This window comes from Choloepus didactylus, chromosome 14, assembly GCF_015220235.1.
Source record: "Choloepus didactylus isolate mChoDid1 chromosome 14, mChoDid1.pri, whole genome shotgun sequence".
NCBI lineage: Eukaryota > Metazoa > Chordata > Mammalia > Pilosa > Megalonychidae > Choloepus > Choloepus didactylus.
The window spans coordinates 29,840,558-29,863,458 of NC_051320.1; the positions used below are offsets into that span (position 1 = coordinate 29,840,558).

At 36.6% G+C, this 22,901-nt stretch overlaps 1 protein-coding gene and 1 pseudogene across 14 annotated transcripts in view; one reads left to right on the forward strand and one right to left on the reverse strand.

Annotated features, from left to right (window-relative positions):
* Positions 1 to 22,901, reverse strand: part of STAU2 (staufen double-stranded RNA binding protein 2) — a 368,399-nt gene that overhangs the window by 168,884 nt on the left and 176,614 nt on the right. For all 14 annotated transcript variants that reach the window (XM_037802428.1, XM_037802429.1, XM_037802424.1 and 11 more), the window contains one exon: positions 2,783 to 2,843. In XM_037802428.1, coding sequence (XP_037658356.1) covers positions 2,783 to 2,843 — 61 coding nt within the window. The remainder of the gene's footprint in view (positions 1 to 2,782; positions 2,844 to 22,901) is intronic.
* LOC119509507 lies at positions 322 to 599 on the forward strand (annotated as a pseudogene).

Here is a 22,901-nt window from a genome sequence, read left to right on the forward strand (position 1 = left end):
ACATTTGTAAGGATATAACATATTTAATATATATACACTCATTATGGAACAGGAGGAAAAATGCAGCACATTTATTTTTTTTCTTTTATCAAGGCACTATCATTTAAGCATAAACCTAGAGTACTCAAAACAGAATTCAAGTTTACAAGACAAAACATGGCAAGAAGTATCAGATTGCTGCGGAAGGATATGTGTGTCTGTAAATTAATCTCAAGAAGGATAAACAGGAGGCTGGCTGGACAAGCTGCTTGGGCAGGAGGCAGAAGCTGGTGGGAGCTTAAAGGGTGCCATTGTTAGTGGAAGATTCTTCAACCAACCCTTATGTCAACCAACCCAGATGTTTCTCTGTCTTCATATGATGAAGATCAGGGATCTAAATGTACCCGGAAAGCTAGAGAGGCACCGTTTGTCTCCAATGGGATGGCAGGTTTTACAGCAATTGTTATGGATTACACAAAGTGAAGAGCAGGGGAAATAGTAAAATATCCATTCATGTGATGCACGTGTGTGCTGCAGCCCAAGACTTTGTTGTGGGAGCAATGACTTTTGGCATGGGCTAGTCCACATATTGGAAATACTGGGAAAAACCTAAACTTTAGAAAAAGAGATGCTATCTTGGTTTTGTTGGTGGTATTTGCTTTGGTCAGACACCTCAAACTGAGATTACATGAATATACTGAAAGTCAATCATTTGAGTACTGGTTCAGACAATAACATGCTATTTTGAATATTGGCTTCCTTTCTTTCTGGCTTGATTTGCCTGGTGACCAAACTACTAGGGACTAGTTCAGTAACTAGGTCATTCAGAGAAGTCAAGTTAGTACAAAAGAAACATGTCACCCAAATTCTCTTGATAAATGTGGTAAAATATCCACCTTCTTAAACTCTTATGATAAAATTAGTTCTAAAACAGACAGCAGGCTAACCCTGAAGTTCAAATTGCTGGAGAGTATCACATTGGTTGTCATGTTAGAGTGCTATTCACCCCAATTAACTAAATTTTGTTTCTGGCTACCTTGTGAAATGGTCTAGTATTTTCGTTTCTAGGGCTGGCTGACTCTTAAAGAACTCTTTTAGAAAAGTGCATTCTAATGTCTCCTACAACTGAAAATGTGTGTGTGTTTAAACTAAATCTAAAAACCTGGTAACCCAGAGCTACTTAGAAGTATATTTATTTTAGAATCATACTTATAAATACACATGAGAATAACTTAATTATGGATTACAGTTTAGCTCTTTTATAGTTGCAGAATATATTTTTACTGCTGTTATTAGTCATCTTGAAATATAAGTTGTATTTAAAGTGCTAATCCAAAAGCAAATGAGGACTTTAAATGTGCATAGTACATTTATTTTCTCTGTAAGATTCACAAATGTTAAACAAAACACATTACCTGTATTGGAGGTGATTAGTGATTTATGAGCAAGTTGGTTTGGCCAGACATTATACCCAAACTTGACATACTTTGCCGCACTTGTGAAATAACTTTGTCTAACTGATGTTACATTCCATGGTGATAACACGGTAAATGTATTATTATTAAAGTGAGTAATAAAAAAAAAAAACCCATAAATAATATGCTTTATCCACTTGCTTAGTGAAAGAGCTACAGTTTAAATTGCTTAAAGTAGCAGGTACAATGAATATTGTTGCAAATTGTGTTAATTTTTGAAATAGTGTGGGTGCTAGCTACTAGTAGTATCAAAAATTTGTTTTGATACCTCTATTTACAATAAAAAAAAAAGTTTGGTATGTTGATGAATTTCTGTTAAAAGCCATTCCTGTGTGTTACACGTAAAACACATTGTAAATATTTGTTTGCAGTCTTTGTCTAACAAACCATGCGTTTAAGTGAAACCAACAAAAATGAAATAGGTACATGGATATGTGATTTTGAGATTGAAGTTAGTTTTAAATGTAAAAGAAATGTAGAAATTGGGGGTGGGGGTGGGGGTGGGAATAAAGACTTTCCATTATGACAATTTGCATATTTAAGCTTACTTAGTTCCAAAGGTTGTAAGGAAGACAGACAGAGTTGGAAATGAGATAGGCTGAGTTCTTTACTGACTGGATGTTTTGTTTCACTGATTTATAGTAAAAAAGTCACTTCAGTGAAAATAGATACTTTTCCTGGGAGAAAGGGGGATAAAGAAAAATATTTATGCTTCCTATGTATAATATCTTGCTCACATATATTTGATAAAAGAAATAAACTTAAGTGGATTTTTAATCATCTTATAATACTATAATTGGGATGAAATTTTTAATAATTTTATTCTTAGCTTTCTGATATTTCAACTAGGGATTTTAATAAAATATCAAAAACTCTGAGTTTTATAATGTGAAAAATCCTTATGGTAATATTAAATGAAAACAATACAAACTTTTATCTATATTATGATTATAATTATGTAAAAACTTGCATTTACCTAAAAACAATAAGAACTGTGAAAATGGTCTGAGAGGGTAATTGGCTTGTATATAATGGATTTTCTTTTTTCCTTCATTTATATTATAATAACGCTGTTGCAATAAAAATGACAGCTTAAAGAATGTCACCACTCTGTAGATCAAATGGCACTCCATCTGTAGTGGTTTAACATTAAGGACATGGGTACAAGTGTCTTAGTTTTCCAGTTATTCTGTACATTCCAGGAAAATAGACACCATGACTCCTTGCATCCAAAACACTTGGCATGGAGACTCCATAAAATCCCAGTGACATCTAGTCACTAACTGGTGAAGAACACCAAGTGCAGATAACATAAAGTGAAAACTTACTGTTATTTGTTGGTTCAGGAAACCCAGCCTTTGGACCACTCCATCCTTTGTTTTCCCCTGTCTGAAAGATTAAATCAATTGTTTAAATCCAGAAAAACAGGCTTATTCAATAAAGAAAAAAAAGTTAACAAATCAATGAAGCAAGGGCACAGGGCTGTCACATAGTTATTCTGCTTATTCTAACCCTCTGTGATCCCAGGGATGGTGAATACAATATTTATTAACGTGAAAAGTATCACCAACCCCTTTTTTACAATCAATTTCCTATGTCCCCTTCTGTTTTTATCTGCTCATTTAAATTAATAATTTAAGACATCAAGAAAGCCACATTCGGTATATGCATATAGAATATGGATTCTATTTAGGTGGTTAAAAAGAAAACAATTCTTAATCAAAGTATAAAGCAATAATAATCAGTGTGCTAGTGACTAGATCAGCTTCTTTTTCATTCCTGAGATTGAATTAACAATAAAAATGCTATTATAGCCATTCTGAAAAAGTCCTATGATAAGGATTACCAAAGTTTGCTAATGACATATACAAAACACTGAAAACAAAGTATAAGTAAACTATGCAAAATACTGACTTTTGCAAGATAATTTGATTTGCACACTTCAAAAGACAGATATTTTTAAGTAGTATTTTAATTAAAATAAAAAGTGATTTTAACTGGTTATATTCTCTTTTTCGTGGAGCTGTTATTGTTGATATGTAATACTCTAGGGGAAAAAAGCCTTATTTCCTATTATAATCAGCATTTTATATTTATATTAATAGATGTCAAAGTTTGAATGGATAAAATAAATCCAGCTATCAACACAAAATATAATTCTGGTAAATAGCTTACCAGTGTTCATTTTTTAAATAACTGAATTCTGTCTCTTTCATTTTTACAATACACTTTTGGGTGAACAAGAACGGATACAGTAGCAGACAACAGAAGCAAAAATGAAAATAAAGAATCATGTAAAAGAAGGAGACAGTATGTTAGAAACAACCAGCAGCTCATATGAACAAAAGAGCATCTTTTTCTCCATTTAAACATCCTTTAAAACATAAATTCCTGCCTTCCCCTACACTTACCATCCTGAGAGATCAATGTTCTAACCTTTGACTGCAAAATGCTAACACAGGTATCCTTCACAGAAGAGAAACCACTGTATGATAAAATAGACAGAAATAAGAGAACTTAACCCTAATAGTAATAATAGGTAGTAACCAACACTTAAGACTTACACTGAGCTAGGTAACGTGCTGTGTTTTGAGTGGATATGGATTATCTCATTTTAATCCTCACAAAAATGTTATAAAATAGGCAATATTATCGTTCCAATTTTACAGAGAAGCAGAATAAGTCAGAGAGATTAAGAAATTAGTCTAAAATCACATAGCCAATAAACATTAAAGTAATCTTAACTACTACTACTTTTGTCCTATTATTATTTAGGAGAGAATGAAGAAGCTAATGAAAGGAATGAATAGAAAAGTTAGAGCATACATGTAAACTGTGCATCTATGAAAAGCAAGAAAAACACTGGAATGAAAAACAGAATTTGGAACCAAGTACGAGGAATGCAGAAAAGGTATGACCAGGATGGAAGGGACTACTGCAAATAACAAACAAGGGGACAGCGATCTGGTGCAGAAGTAGATGCTTTCCAAGAATGAAAAAAATCTAGAAGATTTTGAAAAGTAGATGAAATAATTTTATTACTGTGTAAAAAACTGATGAACGACAACAATAAAAAAATTCAATTGTTTTTTCATTTCTTCCTTTATTTTTATTCATATCTCCAAAAGAAAAAGTTTGCTGTTGCCAAACTGCTGAAAGTGGTTCAGGTTCTTAGAGAAGAATCCATGCTTTAGAAACCCCAGGGCCATTCCAGGATTAATGCTGGGCTAGCAGAGGATTCTAGTCTTTCCAAACAAGTGGATTTCTAATTTCATTATATTTTTAATAAAATCCAGTTTATTCAACTGCAAAAATGTCTTCTGTCCCTTACCTTACTTTTGTTACCTTAATAACTATGAATTTCAAGTAGTGGTTAGCATATTTTTATCTAAGATATATGTCTAAAGTCAAAATTTCCTACTCATTTAAAGATCACTGTTTGAAGAGTGAGGGGAAGGGGTCATCAAGGATAGGCTCAAAGTGCAGAAATCTCCAAGAAAGAGGAAACCCTGTAGGCACAAAGTACAGTGTATCCCCCAAATCTTACATTCTGTATTTCTTCATGAAATATAACTTCCTCCCCTACACCTTGATTATTTTTTATTTAAAAAAAGAAAAAATTAGTTCTCAAGTCCTTCAACATATTGATGGTTCATATTTTTTAATCCATTCTGCCAATCTATATCTTTTAATTGGAGAGTTTAATCCATTCACATTCACTGTTACTACTGTGAAGGCAGTTCTTGAATTAGCCGTCATATCCTTTGGTTCTTATTTGTCAGATGTATTTTTTCCATCTCTCTATTTCCTTTAACGTACCCTTACTAAAACTCTTTAGTTCTGTGCCCTTCTCCAGACCTCTCTCTCCTTTCTTTGTTTCTCTGTCAGTAGGACTCCCTTTAGTATTTCTTGTAGGGCAAGTCTCTTGTTAGCAAGTTCTCTCAGCATTTGTTTGTCTGTGAGATTTTAAGCTCTCCCTCAAATTTGAAGGAGAGCTTTGCTGGATAAAGAATTCTTGGTTGGCAATTTTTCTCTTTCAGAATTTTAAACATGTCATGCCACGGCCTTCTCACCTCCGTGGTGGCTGCTGAGTAGTTACTACTTAGTCTTATATTGTTTCCCTTGTATGTGGTGAATTGCTTCTCCCTTGCTGCCTTCAGAACTTGCTCCTTCTCTTCGGCATCTGACAATCTGATCAGAATATGTCTTGGAGTGGGTTTATTTGGATTTATTCATTGTGAAGTTCGTTGGGCATCTATGATATACATGTTCATGTTGTTTTGAAGGGTTGGGAAGTTTTCCCCAACAATGTTTTTGAATACTATTCCTAGTCCTTTACCCTTTTCTTCCCCTTCTGGAACACTAATGATTCTCATATTTTCATCCTTCATGTTGTCCATCATATCCCTGAGATCCATTTCAAATTTTTCAATTTTTTTCACCATTCGTTCTTTTGTGCTTTCACTTTCCAACATACTTTCTTCAAGTTCACTTATTTGTTCCTCTGTATCCTCTAATTTGGTGCTATGAGTATCAAGAATCTTTTTAATTTGATCAACAGTTTCTTTTATTTCCATAAGATCCTCTATTTTTCAATTTACTCTTGCAAATTCTTCTTTATGTTCTTCTAGGGTCTTCTTGATATCCTTTATATCCTGAGCCATGGTACCAGTGTTTGTGATTACTTCTTTGATTAATTTCTCCAAGTTCTGTATCTCCTCTGGTTTTTTCATTTGAGCATTTGGGTTATCCATATCTTCTGGTTTCTTCATATGCTTTATAATTTTCCGTTGTTTTTGGCCTCTTGGCATTTGCTTATCTTGATAGGGTTCTTTTAGGATATGCAGACTTATTTAAACAATTATCTATAATTTGACAGATCTATAGCTTGGTGCAGTGTACTTTCTCTGAACTACCAGCAAATAGTACTCCTGAACCACCTCCTACCCTCAATCCAGCTCTCCCCAACTTTGTTTATGCTGCATGTGGGGTTCCAAACCATGTGGCTGTCCAATCAGTACACCAATTTTCTGTGTGCACTGGAGACTGTCAGCCCTTTGGGTGGGGGATGTGCCCTGCACAGTTTGGTACAGATGATGGCTTTAAGACCCTGTATTCCCAGCCATTCCCGGGGCTGCGGCTGGAATACCCTTGGGCTGTAGCACATGTCAAACCCTTCAGCTCAGATTCCCCACAGTCCCTCTCTGCTGTGGGCCCACAAGTCCCTGGGCTCAGTGTAGGGCTCCTGATACTTCCATGTGACACCTCTGCCTCTAGGCTGTGCACCCCGCAGGCTTCTGTGAAAAAGGAGTGTGCGCCATAAGAAAACAGCAGAATCCCGAATTCACTTAAGGAAGCATTCCACCCTGGCACTCCCAAGTCTTTCAATCCCTTTGGTCTCTCCCAGTCTATCAGACTACTTACAGCTTAACTTTCTTTTCTTCCCAGCTAGGATCCCACATCAACTATTCCTCCTCCAGTTCTCAAACCATTTAGTTCTCTAAGTAAAACCACTGTGCAAATCCCTCCTAGGACACCAAATAACCTGTCTTGTTTGCTTCCACATCCAAGATTCCATAGGCTGCACAACCTTACAAACTGATAATACTTAAAATTTGTAAATTACAACCTTATTTTGATAATCAGTTTTACTCTGTTATTTTAATTTAACCAGTCCTTGATCAGCACCTCACAAGTGGCTGGCCATTCCTAACACACATGAAAGGACTGGCCTTTAATAGGAGGTGGGCACTTTTCCATTGAAAAAGAATGGAGGAGGAGCAAACGCTTGTAAACGCTCCTCTGTGTGCAGCTAGGCTTGTGGAAAGGCTCAGAGAGGACTCCCTCTGCATCCCTTCTACATTCTCTGTGAAATATAAAACAAGGTCACTGAACGTGAGCAAAGCTGATTGTGGGGGTTATAAATTTGAGAAAAATATAGGAAGTGAGGACCAAGTCACTTTAAGGAGTAGAAGAATGTAGATTCAAGGCATTTTCAGGGCTCAGTTGGAAGTTGGTAATGATAAATTTACCATTTCATTCCTCCCCTCTTAATTCCTTTCCTTCCACTAACGACTAAGATTATTTAAATATTAGCTTATGTTCCCTGTGACTAATTTTTGAGCCTCAACTGATTCCCTACTGCTTTCTGATTCTTACCCCAACATTCTAATGAAGCTGCTTTTATAAGGTTTCTGTTTAAATACAGCAGAGTAAACATAAAGAATAAGCTCTTCTCTCTCCCCAAATGTCTCTAAATTAATAATCCAAGAATTTTAAAGGCATAAACTGACACACAAGTGCAAAATCAAACAAAGGGAATTTGAAAAGGGACAACAGCAGAAAAGATTAAATCAATCAAACTCCTGGACCTGGAAAGCAGAAGAACAAATTGTAACGAATTTAGCACATGTGAAGAGCCTGAAAACTAACCTGCCTGAGGGAACAGTCAACAAAGAGTAAGCTGATTTGTGCCTCAGGACCCCAGACCACCTCAGAAATTAGCAGTGTGCTTGGTACTTCCAAAGACGAATACTGCAAGAGGCTGAAAACAGGAAGATTGTTCGGAAGTCTTTCCCAGGTGCTCTGAAATCCCAGGTCACTTCTTTGACCTCAAACAACCAGGTGTCTCCCCCTCCCTAATAAAAATTGGAGGTTTACTCCTCCCTAACACAAAGCAGAGGTTTAGTCTTAGGCTAAAGCAGAGAGAATCTAGACACAGCCTAGGGTAGGATCAATGTGCCATACACTGTGGTTGAGGAGAATGAGTCAAAGATGACATACTAGAAAAACAGACTTCTAGGCCCTTCTTTGCTTGGCGCTCAGATGACAGAAGCCAGTCTTCTCCCCACAAAGGATATTACTACACAGTGGTTTGAAGCAGCCTAAAGAAATAAAGACCTCTGGTAACTATAAATGTCAGCATAATTGTAGTGTATTGTTTTGTATGTAGCTCCACTTCTTACTTCCTACAGGTGCTAAAATGCAAATGCATTAAAATTAATGATAAACCTATGGTTTCAGAACATAAAGGTACAATGATATATGTGGTAACAAGCACAAAAAAAGGTGTGGGGATGGAGGAGTATAGGAAAAGTATGTGTATGCTAGTGAATTGAAGTTGGTATCAAACCAAATATGATTGTTATATATTTAGAATGTTAAATTTTAATTCCATGGTAACCACAAAGAAAATATATGAAAAACATATCCAGATAGAAAAGAGAACCACTCAATACGATACATCACACACAAAAAATAAATAAATAGAAAAGTAGGCATTAACAGAAGAAATGGGAACTAAAAAGGTATAAGACTTAAAAAGACAAAATAGCAAAGCAGCAGCAGAAGGTCTTGCATTGTCATCAGTGACTTTAAATGTAAAAGCATTGAACTCTCCTCCAGTCAAAAGGCAGAGATTAGCAGAATGGATAAAAAAGCACAGCCCAACTATATGCTAGTTGCAAGAGACTCACCTTAAATTCAAGTATACAAGTAGGTTGAAAGTGAAAGATGGAAAAAAATATAACATGCAAGTAGTAACCAAAAGAGAGCAGGGGTAGCTATACCTACACCAGATAAAATAGCCTTAAGGTCAAATACAGTCATGAGGGACAAAGATGGTCATTACATACTGACAAAGGGGTAACACAACAAGAAGATGTAACAATTAAAAAAATACATACACCTAATAACAGAATCACTAAATATATGAAGCAAATATGGACAGATTTGAAGGGAGAAATTGATGATTCTACATTAATAGCAAAAAACTTTATATATCACTTTCAATAATGGCTAGAATATCTAGTCAGAAGATCAATAAGGAAATACAAGACTTCAATGATACTCTAAACCAAGTAGACCTAAAAGTCATATATAGAATATCTCACTTAACAACATGCTACACATTCTTCTCGAGTACACATGGATCATTCTTTAGGATAAATCATATGTCAGGCCACAAAACAAGTCTCAATAAATTAAAGAATACTGAAATCCCATGAACAACTGATTATGCACTGTGGATGAATGTATGGTATATGAATATAACTCTACAAAATTGTAGGAAAAAATATACATGGGAGTAAAAGTGTTGGAGAAAACATGGTGAGAGGGATGTACCTATCTACTGTTGAGGAGCAGGCAGAATGGTGTAGCCTTTCTGAAGGTCAGTGTGGTGGTTCCACAAAAAGTTAAGTATGTGGGGACCATAAAGTCCTGCAACCTCATTATGGAGTATGTCATTTGAAGATCTGAGAGCAGAGACATGAATGGACATTTGCAAACTGGTGTTCATGGAGGCAGCAATCATGATTTGCAATGGGTGGAGGTGACCTAAGGATACAAGACCGAAGAACAGAGTGGTGAACTGTGGCGTATGCATACAATGGAATACTGAGCAACTATGAGAAGGAGTGAAGCTGTGAGAAACACAAAGAGATGAATGGATCCTGTACACAGTATTTGAGTGAAGTACACCAGAAATAAAGGCAAACACTATATTGCCTCACCAATATGGACTAACTACAATGTGTAAACTCAGAATTGAATCTTAGAACATAGCCTAACGTGGACTTGATTATTGTAATAGTCCCTAGATTGTAAGCTCTTACAGCAGTCAACTCTATTCCTGAATTGTAATGCCTATCTCTAAACTTTGAGATGCTGATCCCTTAGTGTATGACCTGATTGGTCTCTGGAACAATGCGTATCTCTGAGACACCTGAAACTCTGAGCTAGAGCTTGGCAGATATCAATGTCAGTATTAGTGCATACAGCAACTGTTAAAAAAAAAGCTGAAAAAGAGCACAGACTTCAATTAGTGATATGAATGAAGCAGATCTGGTTAAGACTAGGGCAAACCGGGCCAAAGGGTAAAGGTCGAAACTAACTGTGTTTTAAAACTTCAGCTTCCATGTGAGACCAAGGGAAGAGATGTCTATTTGTTGCAGGATCTATATTTTCTGAACAGTATAACTCTACAGTCAGTTTGTTCAAACACCACAGTTGCATGGAGCTTTGAATAGGAAATGAGATACAGTGGGTTGGTATAAGTGAGAGTGAATAGTGACACAACCAAAGTAATTTGGGCAAAGAATAAAAAATATATTTACAGCCCCCCACCCCCCCACCCCCAGGAGCTGGGGGAAGGTGCAGAAGTGTTGGACTTCCTCACCTGGACTGGTGTTGATGCTGTCACAAACATTGGGACTGGAGGTTTGATGTGCCGAGCCCTCTATCCTGGGACTTGCCCTTGTGGGGCTCGTTACTGCAAAGGAGAGGCTAAACTTGCATATAATTGTGCCTAAGAGTCTCCCCCTGAGTACCTCTTTGTTGCTCAGATGTGGCCCTCTCTCTCTCTAACTGAGCCACCTCAGCAGGTGAACTCACTGCCCTCCCCTCTAAGTAGGAACCGACTCCCAGGGGTGTGAATCTCCTGGCAGTGCAGGATATGACTCCCAGGGATGAATCTGGACCTGGCATCGTGGGATTGAGAATATCTTCTTGACCAAAAGGGGGATGCAAAATGAGACAAAATACTTTCAGCAGCTGAGAGATTTCAAGTGGAGTTGAGAGGTCACTCTGGTGGACATTCTTATGCACTATATAGATAACACCTCTTAGGTTTTAATGTATTGGAATAGTTAGAAGTAAATACCTGAAACTACCAAACTCCAACCCGGTAGTCTGGACTCCTGAAGATGACTGTATAATAATGCAGATTACAATGGGTGACAGTGTGATTGTGAAGGCCTTGTGGATCACACTCCCTTGGTCTACTGTTTGGATGGATGGGTAGAAAAGTGGGGCAAAAACTAAATGACAAATAGGGTGGGATGAGAGGGGATGGTTTGGGTGTTCTTTTTTTACTTTTATTTTTTATTCTGATTCTTTCTGATGCAAGGAAAATGTTCAGAAACAGATTGTGGTGATGAATGCATAACCATATGATCGTACTGTGAACAGTTGATTGTACACCATGGATGATTGTATGGTATGTGAATATATTTCAATAAAACTGAATTAAAAAAAAAATACTGAAATCATACCATGTATCTTTTGTGACCACAATGAATGGAGCTAGAAATCAGTAACGCAGGGAGAAATGGAAAGTTCACAAACTTGTGGAAATTCAATAACATACTCTTAAACAACCAATGGGCTAAAGAGGAAATCACAGGGAAATTAGGAAATATCTTGAGGTGCATGAAAATGAAAATATAACATACCAAAACCTATGGGAAGCAGCAAGGCAATGCTTAGAGGAAAATTTATAGCTCTAAATGCTTACACTATAAAAGAAGAAAGACTTTAAATTAGAGACCTAACCACAAAACTAGAAGAACTAGAAAAAGAAGAATAAAATCTTGAGCAGAAAGAAGGAAATAACAAATATTAAAGCAGAGACAAATGAAATAGAAAGCAAAAACAAAACAAAACAAAAACCTGACAGAGTCAAAACCAAAAGTTCGTTCTTTGAAAAGATCAGTAAAATTGACAAACCTTTAGCTAGACTAACAAAGTAAAAAGAGAGTATACAAATAATATAAATCAGAAATGAAAAGATGAACATTACTACAAACCATGCCGAAAAAAAAGTACTACAATAGAATACTAAGAACAATGTATGTCAATAAATTAGATAACCTCAGTGAAATGAATAAATTCTTAGAAACACACAAACTACCTACACTGACTCAAGAAGAAACAGAAGATCTCAATAAGCCAATTACAAATAAAGAGATTGAATCAGTAATCAAAAACTTCTGAACAAAGAAAAGCCCAGAACCAGATGGCCTCACAGGAGAATTCTACCAAAAATTCCAGGAAGACTTACTTCCAATTCTGCTCAAACTTTTCCAAAAAATTGAAGAGGAGGGAACACATCCTAAATTATTCTGAGGCCAACATCACCCTCATACCAAAGGCAGATAAAGATACCACAAGAAAAGAAAATTACAGACCAATATCTCTTATAAACATAGACGCCAAAATCCTCAACAAAATACCAGCAAACTGAAGGCAACAGGAGATTGAAAAAATTATACGCCCTGTTAAAGTGTGATTTATTCCTAGTATGCAAGGGTGTTTCAACATAAAAAATCAGTTGATGCACAACACCACATCAACGCAATGAAGGAAAAAAACATATGATCATCTCAATTGATGCAGAAAAGGCACCTGACAAAATCAAGCACCCCTTCTTTTTTTTTGTTTTTTGTTTTTATTAAATTCAATTTTATTGAAATACATTCGCACACCATACAATCATCCATGGTATACAATCCACTGTCCACAGTATGATAACATAGTTATGCGTTCATCACCACAATCTATCTCTGAACATTTTCCTTACATCAGAAAGAACCAGAACAAGAATAAAAAATAAAAGTGAAAAAAGAACACCCAAATCATCCCCCCATCCCACCCCATTTGTCCTTTAGTTTTTATCCCCATTTTTCTACTCATCCATACACTAGATAAAGGAGGTGTGATCCACAAGGTCTTCACAATCACACTGTCACCCCTTGTAATCTACATTATTATATAATTGTCTTCAGGAGTCCAGACTGCTGGGTTGGAGTTTGGTAGTTTCAGGTATTTACTTCTAACTATTCCAATACATTAAAACCTAAGAGGTGTTATCTATATAGTGCATAAGGATGTCCACCAGAGTGACCTCTCGACTCCATTTGAAATCTCTCAGCCACTGAAACTATTTCGTCTCATTTTGCATCCCCCTTTTGGTCAAGAAGATACTCTCAGTCCCACGATGCCGGGTCCACATTCATCCCCGGGAGTCATATTCTGCATTGCAAGGGAGATTTACAACCCTGGGAGTTGGGTCCCACGTAGGGGGGAGGGCAGCGAGTTCACCTGTTGAGATGGCTCAGTTAGAGAGAGACAGGGCCACATCTGAGCAACAAAGAGGTACTCAGGGGGAGACTCTTAGGCACAACTACATGCAAATTTAGACTCTCCTTTGCGGTAACGAGCTTCATAAGGGCGAGTCCCATGATCGAGGGCTCAGCATATCAAACCGCCAGTCCCAGTGTTTGTGACAACATCAACACCAGTCCAGGTAAGGATGTCCAACACATCCACACTTTCCCCCAGATCCTCGGGGCTGGGGAGGGGGAGGCTGTAAATATATTTTTTATTATCTGCCCAAATTACTCTGGGATGTGTCACTATTTCACTCCAGCCTATACCAACCTACTGTATCTCACTTCCTATTCAAAGTTCCATGCAATTGTGGTGTTTGAACAAATCGACTGTAGAGTTGTTCCGTTTAGAAAATTTAGATCCTGTACCAAATAGATATCTCTTCCCTTGGTCTCACACGGAAGTTGAAGTTTTAAAACACAATCAGTTTCAACCTTTACCCTTTGGCTTGGTTTGCCCTGGTCTTAACCAGACCTCAAGCACCCCTTCTTAATAAAAACTTGTATGATACAGGGAATAGGAAATTTCCTTAACATGATAAAGGGCATATATGAAAAACTCATAGCTAACATCATACTCAATGGCAAAAGACTGAGAGCTTTCCCCCTAGATCAGGAACAAGACAAGGATGAACTCAGTTACCACTGTTATTCAAACTGTACTGAAAGTTCTTCCCAGAGCAAGTAGACAAGTAAAATGAAATAAAAGGCAGTCAAATCAGAAAGAAAGATATAAAACTTTCCCTATTTGCAGATGGCATGATCCCATATACAGAAAATCCTGAAAAGTCCACAAAGCTCCTAGAGCTAGTAAATGAATTCAGCAAAGTGGCAGGGTACAAGATCAACACTCAAAAATTAGTAGTATTTCCATACTCAAGCAGTGAACAATCAAGAAGAAATCCACAAAAAAATTCCACTTACAATAGCAACTAAAAGAATCAAATATCTACCAATAAATCTAACCAAGGACAGGTACACCGAAAACTACAAAACATTGCTAAAAAAAATCAAAGAAGACCTAAATAAATGGAAGGACATTTCATGTTCATGGTTTAGAAGACTAAATATTGTTAAGATGTCAATCCTATCCAAAGTGATTTATAGATTCATTGTAATCCCAATCAAAATAAAACAACCTTCTTTGCAGAAATAGAAAAGTCAATTATCTAATTTATACGGAGGGGTAAGAGGCCCCAAATAGCCAAAGGATTTTGAAAAAGAAGAATGAAGTTGGACAGCTCACATTTTCCTATCTTAAAACTTACTACAAAGTCACAGTAATCAAAACACCATGGTACTGGCACAAGGACAGACATAGACTAATGGAGGCGAATTGAGAGCTCAGAAATCAACCTTCATATTTATGGCGAAGAACACTCAACTGGGAAAGAACAGTGTCTTCAACAATGGTTCTGGGAAAACTGGATGTTAATCTGCTTAAAAAAAAAAGAAGCAGGACCCCTACCTAACATCTTACATACAATCAACTCAAAATGGATCAAAGACCTAAATATAAGAGCTACAACTATCAAACTCCTAGAAGAAAATATAACAAACCATCTTCAGAACTTTGTGTTACAGGCAATGGTTTCTTAAGACTTTTTACCCAAAGCACAAGCAACAAAAGAAAAAGTAGATAAATGGGACCTTATCAAAATTAGAAACTTTTGTACCTTAAAGGACTTTATCATGAAAGTAACATGACAACTGTGGTAGATTGAAGCTGGTATGTATGTACCCCAGAAAAGGTCACGTTCTTTTAATCTATTCCTATGGGTGTAGACTTATTGTAGTGGGACCTTTGGATTAGTTTATTTAAATTGAGATGTGACCTACCTCATTCATGGTGGTTCTTAATCCTCTTACGGGAGTCCTTTAAAGGAGGATAAAACACATACAGAGGCTAAGAGATGGAATTAAGAGAAGCTCATGGAAAAAGCCCCACAGAAATTGAGAGACAAGGACATACCCACAGAAGCTAAGAGAAGCCACCACTGAAGGCAGAACCAGAAAGCAACAAACCAGGGGCCCAAGCTCGCTGGCAACAGGTCTCCAGAGAAGGTATCACCCTGTTGATGTCTTAATTTGGACACTTTCAAGGCCTTAGACATGTAAACTTGTAAGCTAATAAATCCCCATTGTTAAAAGCCAGTACATTTCTGGTATACTGCATTTCATCAGTTTTAGCAAACCAACAACCTATACAAAGGGAAAAAATATTTGGAAACCACATATTTGATAAAGGTTTAATATCCAGCATATATAAAGAAATATTTCAGCTTAAAAACAAAAAGACAAACACCCAATTTTTAAAATGGGCCAAATTTTTCAATAGGCATATTTCCAAAGAAGATAAACAAATGGCCAGAAAGCACATGAAAGGATGCTCAACATCATTAGCAATCAGGGAAATGCAAATCAAAACTACAATAGGATACCACTGCACATCCATTAGAATGGCTGCTATCAAAAAATGGAAAATTGAAGATGGTGGAGTAGGTGAGGTGGAACAGGCTTCTCCTCCATGAAACTAACTAGAAAGGGGCCAGAGGACATCAGGGACCACGGTTTCGGGGTGTGACTGGCCATAGAGGGTCCCGCACAGTACATGGAGGGGACACCGACAAAAATGGAGGAGAGACGCCACCTGGAGGGATGCGGTGAGTATGCTCCCTTCAAACGGCCTGAGGCCGGCAGCAACAAAACATCCGCCTGGCAAGGGAGCAGCAGCTCCCATGCACCTACCTTGACAGTTTGCTGGGGGATGATCCTCCACAGTCAGACAGCAGGGAGCTCCCGTGAGGCAAGCGGGTAGCAGGGGACAGCGTTTGCTCTCCCCCCACAGAAGTCCAGGGGTGTGCAACGGCAAGAAGTGAGGAAGGAAGAGGCGCCCTACCGGCAATCAGGAGCCCCTCCCATACTCCAGAGACTCACAGACGCAAGGCAGGCAGAGAACCGGCAGGCAGGGCCCACAGTCCATCTGTGGGGTGCCCTTGATTGGACTTCCTGTCTGCTTGCTCGGGGCCCCATCACAGCCCCAGGACAGGCAGTCCCCAGTGTACACAGAGCCAGGGTGCACTGATTGGTTCCCCACCCAGTTTGGAATGCGCCCATTGCACAGGAGAAGTTGGGGGAAGACCCACATTGAGAGAGCCACCTGATGGTAGTCAGGGAAACCACACTCCAGCAAGCTGTACCTCAAGAGCGCCACCTGCTGGTAGGATTGGGAAACTGTGCTCCAGCATTCCAAATTACATATAAATGTTCAAATAATTCTGCACTTCCCAAAATAACCCTATCAAGACAAGAAAATGCCCTGAAACCAAAAGAAAATTACAAAGTACTTGAAGGATCTAGAAGATATGGACAAGTCAAACTAACAAATTAAAAAGCTGCAAGAGACACAAAATTTGGAGCAATTAATTAAAGAAGTACAAACAAATCTCCAAAACAACTTCAACGAGATGACAAAATACACAAAGGAAATCAAGAAGACTCTACAAGGGCATAAAGAAGAATTTGAAAGAGTAAATAAAAAAATAGCAGACCTTATGGAAATAAAAGACACTGTGGTTCAAATAAAAAATATACTAAAGATACAACAGCAGATTTGAAGAGGCAGAAAAGGATATGTGAACTTGAGGACACAGTAATTGAATTCAAGTACACAAAAGAAGAAATGGGAAAAAAAATTGAAAAATTTGAAATGGATCTCAGAGAAATGATGGATAATATGAAGTGAACAAATATAAGAATCATTGGTGTCACAGAAGGAGAAGAGAAGGGTAAAGGGCAAGGAAGAGTGTTTCAAGACATAGTTGATGAAAACTTCCCAAACCTTCTAAATGACACAAATATGCAAATCAAAGATGCCCAACAAATTCCAAATATAATAAATCCAAATAAATCTACTCTGAGATACATACTGATTAGATTGTCAAAAGCGGAAGAAAGGAAGAAACATCTGGAAGCAGTAAGAGAGAAGCAATTCACCACATACAAGGGAAACAACATAAGACTAAGTAGTGACTACTCAGCGGGCACCATAGAGGCAAGAAGGCAGTGGTATGACATATTTAAGATTTTGAAAGAGAAAAATTGCCAGCCAAGAATTCTTTATCCAGCAAAGCTCTCCTTCAAAATTGAGGAAGAGTTTAAAATTTTCACAGACTAATAAATTCTGAAAGAAGTTGTTAACAAGAGACCTGCTCTGCAAGAAATACTAAAGGGAGCTCTACCAGCTGAGAAAAAAAGAAATTAGACAGAGGTCTGGAGAGAGCACAGAACTGAAGAGTTATTAGTAAGGACAACTTAAAGGAAAAAAAGAGAGCAGGGGAAAAAAATAGATCTAACAACTAAAAACCAAAGGATAAGATGGCTGGTTCAAGAACTCCCTTCACAGTAGTAACTTTGAATGTGAATGGATTAAACTCTCCAATTAAAAGACATAGACTGGTAGAATGGATTAAAAAACATGACACACTGATATGCTGTTTACAAGAGACTCATCTTAGACGCTATGACACAAAGAGACTGAAAGTGAAAGGATGGAAAAAAATATTCTACGCAAACTGCAATCAAAAGAAAGCTCGGGTAGCTATAATAATATCAGACAAAATAGACGTAAATGCAAAGATGTCACAAGAGACAAAGAAGGACACTATATACTAATAAAAGGGATAATTCATCAAGAAGAAATAACAATTATAAATGTTTATGCACCCAATCAAGGAGCTCAAAAATACATGAGACAAACATTTGCTAAACTGAAGGGAGCAACAGACATGTCGACAACAATAGTAGGAGACTTCAATACACCACTCTCTTCTACAGAGAGAACTAGACAGAGGATCAATAAAGAAATTGAGAACCTAAACAATATGATAAATGTATGAGACTTAATAGACATATATATTACATTCCAAAGTACCAGGATATACATTCTTCTTTATATGCTGGGGCACAAAACAAGTCAAAATAAATTTTAAAACTTTGAAATCATTCAAAGCACATTCTCTGACCACAACGGAATGCAACGAGAAATCAACAAACACCAAAGAACCAGATCTTTTACAAATACATGGAGGTTAAACAACACACTCCTCAATAACCAGTGGGTCAAAGAAGAAATTGGAAAATATCTACAGACAAATGAAAATGAGAACACAACATATCAAAACCTGTGGAACGCAGTGAAGGCAGTGCTGAGAGGGAAATTTATAACTCTAAATGTATATATCAAAAAGGAAGAAAGAGCTAAAACTAAAGACCTAACTAAACAACTGAAGAGGCTAGAGAATTATCAGCAAACTAAATGGGAACTCTTCAAAATCAAAAGCTTCTGTACCTCAAAGGAATTTGTCAGAAAGGTGAAGAGGAAGTCAATGCAATGGGAGAAAATATTTGGAAGCCATGTATTTGATGAGACTGATATCTTGCATATATGAAGAAATCCTACAACTCAACGACAATAGTACAAACAGCCCAATTATAAAATGGGCAAAAGATATGAAAAGACATTTCTCTGAAGAGGAAATACGAATGACTAAAAAACACATGAAAAAAAATGTTCATCTTCACTAGCTATTGGGGGATGCAAATCAAAACCACAATGAGCTATCATCTCACACCAATAAGAATGGCTGCCATAAAACAGAACACTATAAATGCTGGAGAGGATGTGGAGAAATTGGAACTCTTACTCATTGCTGCTGAGACTGTATAATGGTAGAGCCATTCTGGAAGACAGTTTGGTGGTTTCTCAGAAAACCAGACAATGAATTACCGTATGATTTGACAATTCCACTTCTCGGTATATACCCAGAACATTTGAAAGCAGTGACATGAACAGACATTTGTACACTGATGTTCATAGCAGCACTGTTCACAATTGCCAAGAGATGGAAGCAATCCAAGTGTCCTTCAACAGATGAGTGGGAAAAAAAATGTGGTATATACATATGATGGAATACTATGTAGCCGTAAAAAGCAACAAGGTCCTGAAATAATATGGCAACACAGATGAACCTTGAAGAAATAATTCTGAGTGAAATAACTCAGACACAAAAGGAGAGATATTGTTTGTTACCACTTCTATGTACTATCTAACCAATGTAAAATCAATGTCTTATAATATAAGAAAATTGGGGACCTAGTGATAGACAGTAGCTGTTGAGGGGGAATGATAATCTGATATGTTCAGAAATGTTAATGATGGTGAATTCAAAGGTACGGTAATAGATAGAGGTGATGATTGTTTGTTAACTGGATTATAAGTATAAGAGTTGTACTGAAGGCAAATAGGATTGAAAAGGGTTGTTAAAGGCATGCTTCCCACAGATCAGCACTACAAATATAGATAAGTGCTTGCATGATGTATTTCTAAGGTATGACACTAACGCAACAGGTTGACAACAGAAGGGTATATGGGTAAAATCTACACATTGCATACTAGGGACTACAATTAATAGGAATACCATACTAGTATTACACAAATACTAGGGACAAATAATTGAGGGCTGACAGGAGCTATGAGATGTTTTGGGTCATGAGAATTATTTAAAATGGAGAGTGATGAGGATTCTACAGCTAAGTGATGATAATGTGAGATAGGATGAATTATTGTGGACATAAGATATGCTATGTGAACTTAGGAATCCCCTGCTTTATAAATCAAGCCCCTGATATTGAGGCTTACTCGGGTGAAACTTATAGTTGTAAAGGGAAGGCTAAGCCCACCTATAATTATGCCTAGGAGTCACCTCCAGAGAATCTCTTCTGTTGCTCAAATGTGAACTTTCTCTCTCTAAGCCCAACTCTGCAAATAAATTCATCACCCTCCCCCTGACATTGGACAGGACCCCCAAGATGAATGAGCCTTCCTGGTAACATGGGACATGGATTCCAGAAATGAGCCTAACCCTGGCATCGAGGGATTGAGAATGCCTTTTTGACCAAAAAGTGGAAAAGAAAGGCAACAAAATAAGGTTTTAGTGGCTAAGAGAGTTCAAATAGAGTCAAGAGGCTGTTCTGGAGGTTACTCCTATGCAAGCTTCAACTAGATATGTCAAATGACCACAATATGATAAGCCCAAGTCAATGGTAGTCCCGAAAACCTTAAAGAATACCTGGATCTCTATCTGGGACTCTGTAAAAGTTTCACTCACTAAGTTTATCCTTCAGAGACTTAAATCCTTTACAGTGTTCCTATGTCAGTTAAGTACCAAAACCCAGAGGCAACAGCCTCTTCAAGAACATCAACTAGATGTGTCCCATTTGCTCATAAAGTTGACACCCCTTTTCAACATGAACAGGTTAGGGTGGTCACTGCCTAGACATCCCTGAAGATCAGGAAAGTGATTAAACTGGAGGAAGGGGTAGCAACAGACAAGATGGAATTTAACAAAGAATTATGAATACTGAACCTTTATATAATTTTCTTTTTCTTTGTTGCTAGGGCATTAGAATAGCTAGAAGGAAAGAACTGAAGTGGTGGAACTGTAACCCATAATACTCTTTAAAATTTGTTTTATAGCTACTTGTTAAACTGTAATTTGAAAGTTATACCTTGTTGTATATTTGTTTTATTTCACAATAAGAAATAACTGAAACTATGGTACTATAACTCATAACAACTTTGGAAATTTCCTAAATATCTGCTTGATAAATCATATTTTTGAAAGATACTACCGTTTTGTATATATGTTATATTTCATAAAAAGGAAATAACCGAAACTGTGGAACTGTAGCCTATAATATTCTTTGAAATTTGCTAACTACTTGTTAAACTGCACCTGGAAAGTTATCACTTCTATGTATATATGTTATATTTGACAATAAAAAAATGATTAAAAAATGGAAAATTACTGAATGATGTTAAAAAGGGAAATGTTATATTGTATATATGGTAACAGAATAAAGTTTTTTGAAAAATCATGGCACTACACTAAACAAATAGTAAATCCTAAGTTAAACTACGGACTACAGTTAATATACAATTATTAAAATGTGATCTCCTTACTTGTAACAAATGTTCCACACTGAAAGCAACATGTTAATAACAGGGTAATATATATATGAATCCTATATTTTATGTATGATTGTTTTGTAAATCCACAACTTCTCTAATATAGAAGAAAAAAAGGATTAATGGAATAAATAGAAAACAACTAGTAAGATGGCAGATTTAAACTCAACCATATCAATGAATATAAGTGTAGTCTAATCACCCCAACTAAATAGCAGAGATTGTCAAATCAGAATAAAAAGCAAGACTCAGGCTGAAAATAAAAGGATGGAAAAAGATACCCCAAGCAATCATTAATCAAAAGAAAACTGGAATGGTTATATTAACATTAGACAAAGCCAATTTCAGAACAAGGAGTATTACCAAAGATAAAGAAAGACGTCAGATAATGATAAAGCAGCTAATCCATCAAAAATAATGTGATCCTAAATGTATATATATACGTAACAAAAGATCCTCAAAAGATACGAAACAAAAACTGATAGAACTGCAAGGAGAAACAGACAAATCCACATTAATATCTGGAGACTTTATCACTTGACAAAAGTAGTAGAAAAAAAATCAGAAGGGATACAGAATATTAAAGAAGGAATAAAAAGGGAAATTAGAACATAATTTGAATTGTTTGAAAATAAAGTCCCACCTTTGTCAAAAACTTGTCAAAATTTTACACATAGGTAAAAGTGCTTAAAAAGAAATTTATATCCTTACATGCTTATATTAGAAAAGAAAGTTCTCAGATTCATAGTCTAAGCTTCCACCTTTCAAAACCAGAAAAAGATTAGCAAATTAAACAAACATTAATCAGTGAAATTCACTATATCAACAAACCAAACAAAAAAGCATATGTTCATCTCAATAGATGGAGAAAAAGCATTTGAAAAAATTCAACACTCATTCATGATTTAAGTAAAAAAGTATCCTCAGTAAACTAGGAATTGGAACATCCTTGGAAATATAATCAGCCTTATAAAGAGCATCTATCAAAACTCTACAAGAATCATTATACATAATGGCAAAGACTAAATACTTTCCTCCTAAGATTGGGGACAAGGTAAATAGGTCTGCTCTTACCATCTCTATTCAACATTGAATTGGATGTCCTAGTCTGTGCTATAAAGCAAGACAAATAAATAAAAGGCATATAGATTAGAAAGGAGAAAGAATAAAACAGTCTTTATTCACAGATCACATGACCATCAATGTAGAAAACCCCAAAGAACCTACAAAAATGCTACAATTAATGTGTCAGTTTAGCATGGTCACAGGATACAAGGTCAATATACAAAAATTGTGTTTCTACATACTAGCAAAGAAGAATTAGAAATGAAATTAAAAACCAATACCATTTTAACAAGAACATCCAAAAGCATGAAATACTTAGAGATAAACCTAACAAAAATGTGTAAGACATTCATATGAAAAAGTACAGAACACTGCTGAAATAAATTTCTAAAAACGTAAATAATT